This window comes from Saccoglossus kowalevskii, chromosome 21, assembly GCF_978046115.1.
Source record: "Saccoglossus kowalevskii chromosome 21, keSacKowa6.1, whole genome shotgun sequence".
NCBI classification, from domain to species: Eukaryota; Metazoa; Hemichordata; class Enteropneusta; family Harrimaniidae; genus Saccoglossus; species Saccoglossus kowalevskii.
Window position 1 is genome coordinate 18540323 of NC_140661.1, and position 12313 is coordinate 18552635.

The 12313-nt window shown below is 33.9% G+C and overlaps 1 protein-coding gene across 1 annotated transcript; it reads right to left on the reverse strand.

Moving 5' to 3' along the window:
• Positions 1-4294: 4294 nt before the first annotated feature.
• Positions 4295-12099, reverse strand: LOC100367358 (elongation factor Ts, mitochondrial-like). The gene is made up of 7 exons (XM_002733656.3): positions 12001-12099; positions 9742-9905; positions 8950-9078; positions 8277-8399; positions 6264-6414; positions 5023-5274; positions 4295-4832 (listed from the first exon to the last, which is right to left on the reverse strand). Exons 1-7 carry the CDS (start codon positions 12068-12070, stop codon positions 4651-4653), a joined length of 1071 nt encoding a protein of 356 aa, XP_002733702.1. The 5' UTR covers positions 12071-12099; the 3' UTR covers positions 4295-4650.
• Positions 12100-12313: the final 214 nt, after the last annotated feature.

Sequence of the window (12313 nt, forward strand, 5' to 3'; positions counted from 1 at the left end):
AACGGCTAAACCGTGCTAACAATAGTATACTCTGCCAGCTATGGTAGTACACACTGTGTGTTAAATTATAAAACATCTGATTTTGTAATCGAATTAGTGTTGCAATGATGAAAATTAAGCACATTGTAAAACATACGAGTATACATTTTTAAGGTAGACGTCTATACATAGTTTTTGAGGAAATTGGTCATAAATTGCATGACAATGTTTATTAGTTGATTATGTAAAATCATGAAGATATTGTATCATGAAATACCATTCTTTTAAAAAAAGCGTATTTTGAGAAACGTGTCCTAATATTTTTTCAAAAATCGCTATTTTTAAAACAATTCCATAAAGCATAATGTTAAACAAAAATTGCGTTTTTTGAAACTTTCTAAAACCCAGATTTTTGAAGTAATTCAGGAAAACAAAAAAAAACATCATTAACAATATATTATTTTTTCAGCCTATGTCACCAGCCTACAATTTGAGATATTGTATAATATCTCTGCCATAGAAACATATGCCAAAATGGCCACTATCCACTAAAATACAACGGCTTATTGTAATCGAAGAAACGAAACGAAACAAAACGGATGACATACATAATAAAAAATAAACTGTGATCAGAGAAAATGGGTTTATGCGCACAACATTTACAAAATATTTGCCGAAAATAACAATATTTTAATTAGTAAATGGCTCGTTTCGCTAATTACAGATAATTAGAAATCTGTAATCAGCGAAACAAGTGTTCTACGCGTACAGTATTCACAACTGTCGGACAAAACTCGGCCAGTATATTCATCTTTCAGTCGTGTACATAACTACATAAAACATTTGCCGAAAATAACAGGATATTAATTAGTAAATGGCTCGTTTCGCTAATTACAGATAATCGGAAATCTGTAATCAGCGAAACGAGGGTCTTACACGTACAATATTCACAACTGTCGGACGAAACTTGGCCAGTATATTCACCTTTCAATCGTGTATATAACTACATAAACATTTCGACTCGGATAATAAAAAAAACAAAATAAACGCAATCAAAGTCAACGACCAACTGAAGCGCGTTGGAAATAAATAGAACATGTAGTCTCACCAGCATCTTTAACTCACGCAAATGCACATACGAGTGCCACTTCCGTATATTGAATACGTTGGCAAATATAAAAAAAAAACACCGGAAAGGAAAGTTTAAATCATGTTTGTATTGACACAACAAGAAAGCAACAGTCTCACGGAGAATATATGTTTAACAATCATTAAACTAAACATTCAATGTTACCGTATATACATGAAGCGGACTGTGGCGGTTATTTGACCCGGACGGAGGACACGTGACAGTACTACTAGTATTATGCTCGTCTACTAGACCATGGAACTATAAACCCCATATAGTTTATAGTTCCATGACTAGACGTTCAAATATCCAACATTCCGATAAAAAACTCGTATTATTAGTTGTCATCAGACATACCTCATATCCCTGTACAGCATTTTTTTAAAACAATGTCTCACATTTCCGAAAGAATATTCGAATAAGTTGGGGGTAATTATGAATTGGATATCCATATGATCAGCGAAACAGATCACCACCACGATTATGGCGAGTTATCAACGAAGACGACGTCTCCGGTCATGAGCAGAGTTTGCTGCGTCATGGAAAAATGTTAAAAGCGAATCCGTGTCGGAGGAACCCTTGACGATGTTTGCATGGAAAATCTCATGTTAATTAGCTAAACGAGCAAGTTCGGTATTTTGCGTATATTTAAATTTCGACAACTGCAAAAACAATATGCGCATGTCCATATACTTTGTTATGAACACCGGGGTAGCTGAATCCTGATTAATTCATTAATATGATTCGGTAAAGGTCAATTTCCTGCAGTCCTTCAAGATAGCTTTGAGTGGAGATTAAATTAGCCTCCGAAAATCTTTCTAACGCTGGTCTTGTCATCCGTTTCCATGTGCATTTTTCAGGAAGTCGACATTTTACAATGTTGAGCACTACGATAAAGATTTTCCGTTTTCGACAATGTGAAATTCTTTCCTTTTTTGGGAGAAAAAAAAACCTGAAAAAAAATGATTTTGACTAGATAATTCAGAAATTTATATTAAGAATAATTCATAACGAAATGTGTTCCCCATGCACCCTTAAATAATTTTCATAATTACTGCTTACATTAAAATATTACAGAAAAAAAGATAATTTGCTATATTCTCTATATATATTCTTGACAGAGGCGGATTGGGAGTGAAAAAAACGCCCTGACAAACTTGCAGAGAGAGGTCCATAAATTATCATACTACTTAATACATAATACTTTTACAAATCGTTTCCTTGATGAACTGTTCTTTTTATATAAGTATCAATTACCAAAGTAACTGTTCGAAATGGATAACAAGTCAAACTTGTTGTATAAATTACCATAAACAACAAACTCTCCTCCCCTAGAAAAAAAATTAAAACTACGCCACAGAAATATTACACAGATGCGGTTGAAAATTATAAAGCTATATATAAATAAATCCCAGCTTATAAACCCGACTGTAAATATGTCAAAAAAACAAGAGCTTAGGCCTACTGTACATTTCCTAAATTATGGCTTGGTCAGTTTAGAAATACATTTTTATTGACAATCTTATTTGACTTTCCAATTTCTAAAATTATTAAGAAAATTTTTAAATGAAAACAATTTATCCCGATAAAGTAGACCAGGGCCTATTAATATCATCACGGAAAGTGGCATTTTTCTATTTGATTTTCGATTGATATAATACCAGACCGGGTTCTGGATCGCAGTGTCGTGTTTTAGAGAAGATATCCATGTAACAGTTGAAACCTGTGTGCTCATTTCGGTTTTGATGACAGCATTTGTTCACCTGAGTGCCAAATCATTACAGTATCGATCGTATGAATATATATACAAAAGTAGAAGGACTAGATATATTCAGAAATATATTATGATTTTTGAAAAGGGTAAAAAATGCCTATGTGATTGTCCACATCTAACATAATATATTTGTTTTTAAAAGATCTGATTTCACGCCCTTACGATTGAGACAACGACAGGCCCTATCTGAAGTTACTGCAGTCTGCCTTTAATACATATTCTATATGCTTGGGTACGGGGTTGTGTATTGCACTACACAGGCTGAACTCTGTTACTGAACGCATGTTGACAGTAGTTTACACAACACAACTTAAAGGAAACATCATTTTCTCAATTTCTGACAACAGATTCTATGATGTCATACTTTAATCATAATCATACCATAATCTATCATACCATAATCCTTTGCTTGAAAATCAAGATGGCCGACTACATCATACTGATGAAAAGTTGAATATCTAGAGAATGAAAAGTGATATCAAAGAACTGTAAATTGCATTCTCCTGCATTTGTGGAGCTTTTTCTTTAGAGGTCATTATGTTGTTTGGATTGATGTTTCCTTTAACATACACACGCATACAGACATATTGTACAAGTCATTTTAGTTATAAAGTTATACCACATGAAGTGAGGAAGCAGTGCCACTCTTATCGTTGAATCCTGTCCCTTCCAACACATTTGTCTTCCGCTACTTCGAATGCAATCAGATGCATCGTCACCCGGTGCAAGGCTCTGGTTCTGACTGGAATCGCCTTCCTGACAGTGTCCACTAACTAACAATATGGTTTTGTTATCAGTCAGTACCTTCCATGTATGGTTTTTCTCGCTTTTCTTCAGGTATCAAAAATGTTTTGAACAGTTTGTTAAGAAATGTTATATTTTCTTGTAATTTCAGAATACATCTTAAAAATTCTTTTTCTAGTTTTGACAAAAAGTTTTATTTCCATGCTAAAATTCCTTGTAATAATTCTTTTTTTTTCCCCCAGTATCAGTAGTGTCACATACCAAGTATCAAAGCAATTGTGCTAGCAGGTTTCAAGAATAAGTCAAAATATCTTACACCAAGTATCAAAACAAAGTTGGTAGTTTCCAAGATGAAGTTGAAAATGCAAATCTATGATGACATAACACCTAAAAAACAGTGTGCACAATATGATTAAAAAGTCGGTGATGTCGCTTGGAAAGTTGGTGATGTCGTCTGGAAAGTTGGTGATGTCGCTTAGAAAGTTGATAATGTCGCTGTAAAGTTGGTGAAGGTGCTTAAAAAGTTGACTGTTTAATGAAAAGTTCCATACTTTGATGTGGCGGGCTTAGGTCATAGGTCAACAGTATTTTTCTTATCGTATGGTCAGAGGTGACAAATAAGAAATAATATGGTGTTAGTTTCTGATAAAAAGAATACACAACAATACTTCAGACAAAGTCTTTCTTTATTGCGGTGTACATCTGTATGGCTTGATCGCACGATAAATAGAATATAGTGGCCACAGAATTAAAAACTATTAAAACAAACAATACTACTAAACAGACTACCATGTAGCATTAACCAGCTCCTTCTTATCAAAATTAATCATTATGTCCCTCTGATGTAATTGGTAAATAGACATATAACAGCAGTGAGGTTCAGTACTGGTGACTGGGTTGGGCTCAGTACTGGCAGCAGAGTTGGGCTTAGTACTTGTGACTGTGTTGGGCTTAGTACTTGTGACTGGGTTCAACTCAGTACTGGTGACTGGTGACCATCATAGCGCACACTGATATTCTTGATCTATAGTATTTCTTCTCCACATTCATAGCGTATAAAATCTAAGACTTGAACGCCCTCTTGCTGTAACAGTTCAGCTACTGTAATAGAAGGATCTAATAAAAATTCTTGTTTCAACATCTCAGTTTCATCAATTGTCCAACTTTGACTTGGAGTAGATTCCTCATCTTCACCATCCTCTTCATCTGAAATATTGGAAGGTACAAAAAATAAAACAAAGTGCTTGCATAGTACCAACCTAAGGGGTCACACATTTGAAATCATGGGGGGGGGGGGGGGGGTGCGACCTGTGCAGTTTTTTGTGGTGTCTTGTCTGTACCCCAATTTTGGTGTTCAATCAAATGAAGGCTTTGTACATTGCAATAAAAGCCATACCTGACTTCTTTGTTTCTTCGACTGGCTTCGTTTCTGAAACTGGCTTGAGTTCCTCAACAGGCTTAGCTGTACCAATAGACGTAGGACTCATACCTACTACATGCTGACCGAGACGACGTCCAAACTCCGAAACATTAAACGGTGCACCTATATCAAGGGTTCTCTTGAACGCAACCACAGCGCCATATTTACCAAATGCACATTTATTTTTACCAGCTGGTTGACCCTCTAGTGTTGAATGGACATAGCTGCCTAGAGAGAGAAGAAATTAAGAAGACTGTAGGACAAAGAAGTCAGACATAGGATGAAACAGAGAATATGAAAAGTAGGATTTGACAGTTTACAGAATAAAAATGGCTGCCATCTTACATTGGGTCACAAAATATAGTCATTATAAATGCATCCCAGAATGCATTACTGTCTTTGTGCCATCTTCTAATAGAATCTATCACATAATCTGGATTAACAATTTGAGCACCATGATTTTGATTTTGACATTTTTGTGCAATATTTTTTCAGATTTCACTTTTTTAATACGTGTGGACTAAATGGATATAATTTTTATATCAAGTACATGTATCGGCCTTGATTAAAATTATGTGGGTTTTATGTAGTGACAGATGGTGACAAAAATTTACTTAGGTGCTCAAAATTTTAACCTTTTCACCACAAGATCCTTCTTTCATCACAAATTCACAAAATAGTCCAATTTATAGTCTGCACTCTTTCCTTCAAAAGATTGAGACAAAAATAGCCAAATTTTTTTAGTAAAAGCTGTAAATTAACTTAAATCTAGTTTGTTGGCTCCAAAATTCGGGTTCATTTCCAGAAATATTGAAGAATTAAGAAAAAATCGCTAAATTTAAATACTGATCTATATTATTGATATGTCAAACATGATATACAATTTTCAAACTTTAATTCTATGTTTTTCTTTTATAAAATGAACTACTGTAGAATACTTTATTTTCGCTTGGAATTTATTTTCGCTGAAGGGATGATTCCGTGAAAATAAAATCCAGCGAATATACATTTTTCCTATATTTCACATTAAACTCATCAAAAATCAGTGAAAATAAATTCCATACAAAACGCCCAAAAAGCCTTTTCAGCGAAAATTATCTCCAGCGAAAATAAAGTATTCCACAGTATCTTTAAAATTAGACATTTGACCAATCTATTATATTTGTGTCTTTAGCAATATATTAAATGTGTCAAAACATTGATTGATATAGACTTACCAATGTGAACATCACTTGGTACAGATAGGAACACACCTCTTCTAATGCTGGCATTTTCACCAAGTTGACCAATTGTTAACACCAATAATTCTTGTAAACTTTTACTATCCTCTGTCGTAATATTGGATAATTCTTCACCTGAAATATTTGTCTGAGGAAATACTGACAATATTATACTGCAATCATCAAATACTTGGTAACAGCTTCACACATTAAAGCGGGGGAGTTGTCACCTGCGCATGCGTCAGATGGCCATAGCGTCTCATTGTTTACAAACCAGAGTCTACCCATGAGCCTTTGCATTTTTAGCGTGTGTTGTTATCGTCGCTTGGGACTCTATTCCTGCGCGTGCGCAGGTGACAACCCTCATGCTTTATATTAAATAAAAGCATGATTATTAATCCTTTGCAAGCCAGATATTTTTCCCGTCCAAAGTTATGTGTAAAAATTTTCACATTTTGTAAAATTTTCAGTAAATTTCATCATTATTTTGGACCATACAGACAGTTTTAGATATTGCTTTTAGTTTTTGATCAAAAGGTTTGTAAATTTTTATCAACGTTTCATGTGGGGAGAAGCAGAATGTACACAATCATTTTGTAGATGGTACCAACAGTTGACAAAGGGTTAAGGGAATCCCTGATTTAAAAGAAACAATTTGAAGTTGCATGAATTGCACAAGATAAACATGCATTTCGAAATCTTTTTGATAATAAGGGCCAACTTCTTCAGTGGGGTGAAGTGGAAAAAAGGGGAATACCTCGCAAGAGATTTTTGGATTGGTTTGGAATTGTGAACGCACTACCACGAGAATGGAAAAGGGAAGTAGATATAAACAAATTTGCTAACCCTGAGGATGATATGTTGGGTATCAGATTTGTGGGCGTTCAAATTCATTTGAAACAATGTAAAACTAAGTTGGTGACCCCAGAAGTGATAAAGCAATATTTTATTTCGCCAAGATCTGAAATTTATCATGTTAAAACATTGAACTCCAATATTACTGAATGGGAAAGTATTTACCTAGCACCATTTAGACTCACAATAGAGTCAAAGCTCAGGGAATTTCAATGGAAAATCAGCCACAATATCCTGGTAACCAACTCTCTTCTTTGTAAGATGACCCCACCAAAAATTGAATCAGGAGCCTGTACGTTCTGTAAGGGGCCTGACGAAAATCTGCTTCATCTTTTCTATGAATGTCCAGTAGTAAAATTATTTTGGGATACATTCTTTGAGATATGGGGGACAAAACTGAGTTTCCCTCGGGTAAACGACCCAGAATGCTTCTTGTTTGGTGATAGTCTTCTCCCCCTCCTGTTAAACTTTTTGCTTTTGGTAGCCAGGTTTATTTATATTTGCAGATGTCAGGGTAACAAACCAAAATTTGAGGAATTTAAAGACTTCGTGCAGAGGGTACAGAAAACTGAGTACTTGATTGCAAACAGAAAAGGTAAATTGGGAAAACATTTAACAAAATGGGGAAAATTTATGAAAATTGTAGCAACGACCCAGCATATCAACATGACTACCTGAAAAAATTGTAATATTTGTGTGGAGACTTTGTACTTGTTTGTTGTGCAATGTAATTTTTTGGTACACATACATGTAACTATGTAAAGTGCTTATGTAAATTAACTCAATAAAAATGTTTTAAATACAAAAAAACACACATGCATTTCAAAAAATATTTATTAAAATGAGCGAGTCTGCGAAAGAAATTGTCTGGGCTTGTTTTTTTTAATTAATGTCCTCGCATATTAGTTAACAGCACAAATATTTTTGCCTTTCTGAATAGTGATAACCAAAATGATGGGTGGGCTTCAAGTGAAATATTTTATTTTTATTTTTTGAATAGATCAAGTGAAAACCAAGGAGATAAGATTTCTAGTAAAATATTTGCTTATCTGTGACACAATGTTATATACAATTCAGAACCTAAAGTACAACACAAAGGTAATTGTTTCTGTGTTTTTTTGTCTTTTGACTTCCTTCTTGATTTGTTTTACTTACCTTTATATGATTAGAATTGTCAGCATTTAAATGTTTGTTTTGATGTATTGTAGCCATGGCAACTTGACTAACAAAATTTTGAAACTTGGTGTTCTTTGCAACAAAGTCTGTTTCACAATTAACCTACAAAAACAGAATAACAATTTTACAATAAGAAAAACAACAAATTATATTATAAAGCTGTAAATAGCATAAAAAAGGTCAAAATCTTGCAGTGTAACCAATCGTTGAACAATTCTCAAACTGTTTTGATTTGATACATACCCACTACAAGCCAAAGTCCTGACCAATGTACTGTAAAATACATTTTTTAGCTGGATTTAATTTTTGCTGAAAAGACTTTTTGGGTGTTTTGTATAGAATTTATTTTCACCAATTTTTGGCGAGTTGAATGTAAAATATAGGGGAAAAGGTACATGTATATTTGCTGGATTTTATTTTCACTGAATCATTCCTTCAGAGAAAATAGCGAAAATTAATTCCATGTGAAAATAAAGTATTTTACAGTAGTTTGTGTTGTTGAAGAAGATTTTTTGAGCACTTTAAGCAATTTTTCGGCAAATTAGTTATGGCGAGAATAGTCATGTGACATGCTATCATTTTATTGGTGATATTGGTAGTACCACTAATAAATGTTATGATAATCAAGTAAGAATTAATACAATTTTTTTACCTCCACAACAGCTGCTGAATTCTGCTGACATAGTACACCAATCACTCCTTGAGCAGTTTTTCTACCTTGTAACTTAGTAGCTTTAGCCCAACCTTCTTTTTGTGCTTGTTCTTTCAACCAAGATTCTGCCTACAGAAATAAAATATCCAGTATGGAATATCTGTTGAAATGAAGTGATATCGCTCAACATCACTACTGAATTCATCTTATTAGAAGGGCAGTCAGAATTTAACCACTGCTCAATCTCATTGACATTTAAGCACTGATTTTGTTTTTATTCATCACAGAAAATAACCTGAATCATTTTTTATTCAGACAAGTAACCATTGGATATCATATTAATTTGATTCAGATCAATACATAATTTCTAGCAAATTACACAAAAATGTGAAAAATAATTTTGGCAGGAGAAATATAGCAATCAAAAGGTTAATGTCCTTTGTAAGGTAGGAGTTTATTCACTTTGAATTCTTTTCACTGGTGACATCACCTCTAACTACATCTCACCAAGTGACAATACGAATCCTATTCAGGCAACCAATTACAGTAAAGCTAACTAGAAAGCAGCATAAAACAAAAGTTCTGATTGGTTATGGAGAACCAGATTTGTCAAGCAATCAGAGCACATCTAACTAGAAAGCAGCATATAAAACAAATTTTGAAACAGGATTTGTAGAATCATTTGGAAAATTAATTTTTTTCATATGGTACATTTTATGTAACAAATGTAACAAATTGTATAAGCTTGAAAATGTAAAAGTTAATAAAAATGTTCTATTCTATAAAACTTACCTGTTCTAAATTATTTTCAAATTTATTAAGTGCTTTTTTACAATTTGCAAATGAGAATCCAGTTTTCTTACGTAGTTTGGCAAGGTTACTTTTCACGCCTGTGGCAGCTAGTCCTTGTAACACAGTAGAATTGTGTATAAGCCGACAGCACTGTGTGGCTATAACTGTAAAATGAACATAGTGAAACTATGATAACCTTGCTGGCAGCTAGTCCTTGTAACACTGTAGAATTGTGTATAAGCCGACAGCACTGTGTGGCTATAACTATAAAATGAACATAGTGAAACTATGAAAACCTTGCTGGCAGCAAGTCTTTGTAACACAGTAGAATTGTGTATAAGCCGACAGCACTGTGTGGCTATACCTGTAAAATGAACATAGTAAAACTATGAAAACCTTGCTGGCAGCAAGTCTTTGTAACACAGTAGAATTGTGTATAAGCCGACAGCACTGTGTGGCTATAACTGTAAAATGAACATAGTAAAACTATGATAACCTTGCTGGCAACTAGTCTTTGTAGTACAGTAGAACTGTGAATAAGTCTATTTCACCTTAACAATATTTTAAAAGTATCCAGAAAAAGAAATTGTGAACCCTTTTGAACTGATGTGTGCACTCATGACCAGGAACAGGACTTCGCTATTCACTGTGACAAGAAACAACACACAGAACTGACAGCTTCACTCCAACAAGTACACTCTTTTTTTCACTACTGAACGCGTACAAATTCTCTCATCAAATCTGTAATCTTCCTTATCTCCAATTCGATAGTTTGAAGTGATGTGTATTTCACCACTTTTCATGTAACTGCCAGGATTTTAGCCAGCCACCTATGTACCTGTCATTTTAGGCAGGCACTCCACATTTTAAATGAGTACAATATTTCATTTGACAAACAAAATCTTTAGAAACATGTAAATTACAAAACAACCTTAAATAATCAATAAAAAATAGACTACTATGAATACAGACTAGTGGCTGCTATTTTTCATTTTGATTAAAGTTTTTAGACGGGCACTTTCAATGTTCTGGCTATAACCTTGGTAACTGGTGACTTATAAATGTTGAATATGAACGTTCTACATTCAAAATTAAATTTGAATAATTTTAATATGATTTCAAACATTCCACATTCAGGATTACATTTGAATATACATTACTTATTCGCATAAGATGATGTGTTTTGTAAAACAATCTTGCCAATTTCTGTTTATGTAAGCAAACCATTTCAATTGTCCACTGTATGAATAATAAAAATGTAATCTGTAACACTATTGGTTTGAAGTACATTCAAAACCAAGGTCCTGACTCGCATATATATTGCCAGAGAGCAAATTGTTGTAATTTTAACATTTACAAAATAATTCCCCGACCGTTCATGCCATTAAATATATCATATACACTGAAGTCAGCTAAGGCTAATGTACCTTATAATTTATTTATGAGCCTAAATATTATTTTCAAACTCAAACAGAAGTTCCACACTGCAAGTCATGTGATGTAGGCTGTTTTTATTTCAGTCAAATTGATCATGTAATCGTGTAGAGGCTCCTACCGAGCTAACCTTTTAATTTGGGTTTGAATGAAACCGACTTCAAATGAAAACCATTTATAAATGTAGGTATATTTATAAGACTGAGCAAGCCTTTACAGTGAATATCATTAAGTAATGTTTGTTTGTTTTTTTATTTTCTTTGGCTATGGAAGCTGTATGGTCATGCCAAATACCCAGGACTTTTCTTTTCTTTGGCTGATTCACGGGCCCCTCACCAATAACTCTAATCCTAATCTTGCCTCTCCCCCATTTTAATTGTAATAATAAGAAGAATCTTTATTGAAACCATATCCCAGTATGGGATTTTTGATGGAAATACAATAAAATAACAAAAAAAGTGTAACAACAAGACAATCACAAACATTTGAATGAATGATTATCCTCCTCTTCAAGCACCTAAAGTTGGAGGAGGAGCAATTATATTGGGGGCTGGGGTGTTAGGTTTGCGTTTCAGGCGGTGAGGAGGGCTTAAGGAACTCTTTCCTAAAAAAAATCCACACAGAGCAATAAACCGATAGACAAAAAAAGGCATGACATATTCTTCAGATCGACTACAGCTCTAAGTTCAAGTCTGAGCCTGCGTGTTGGGAGGGGGGCTGCTGGAAGGGTTACGTGGGTGTAGTGGGGGGGGGGTATGGGATCGATCAACAACGCGAGACGTACACTTATCATAACAGTGTTAACATAAACAATTCCATACTTACACAATTTTTTCATCGCAAACATAGTTAAAGGAATCTTTATATAAAAACTACTCAGCACACGTGAGTACATCGAAGATCAGGTCAGAGGTGAATGTGTGTTTGTTTGTTAGTTGTTTTTTTTCGATCAAATGAATCCCCAGCTTAGTGTTTTTTCTCATAATAGTTTACCAATATTTTAATTAAGATCTCTTTGAAAACACACTACATACACTACTATATTTCTATATTTACACGCTAAAGTTTGTAAGATTATTTAAAAAATGCCATTTGGATTTTAATCAAAGAAATTTATTAAACCGTGCCAAAATGACTC

Bases quoted from the DNA above. Each gene is read 5' to 3' on its own strand.
- LOC100367358 (XM_002733656.3), bottom strand. From the start codon at position 12,070: ATGTACTCACGTGTGCTGAGTAGTTTTTATATAAAGATTCCTTTAACT. The intron at 9,079-9,741 runs GTAAGTTTTATA...TTATTTCTGTAG, and splicing joins TTGAAAATAATTTAGAACAG to GCAGAATCTTGGTTGAAAGA. The intron at 6,415-8,276 runs GTAAGTAAAACA...GTATTTCCTCAG, and splicing joins ACAATTCTAATCATATAAAG to ACAAATATTTCAGGTGAAGA.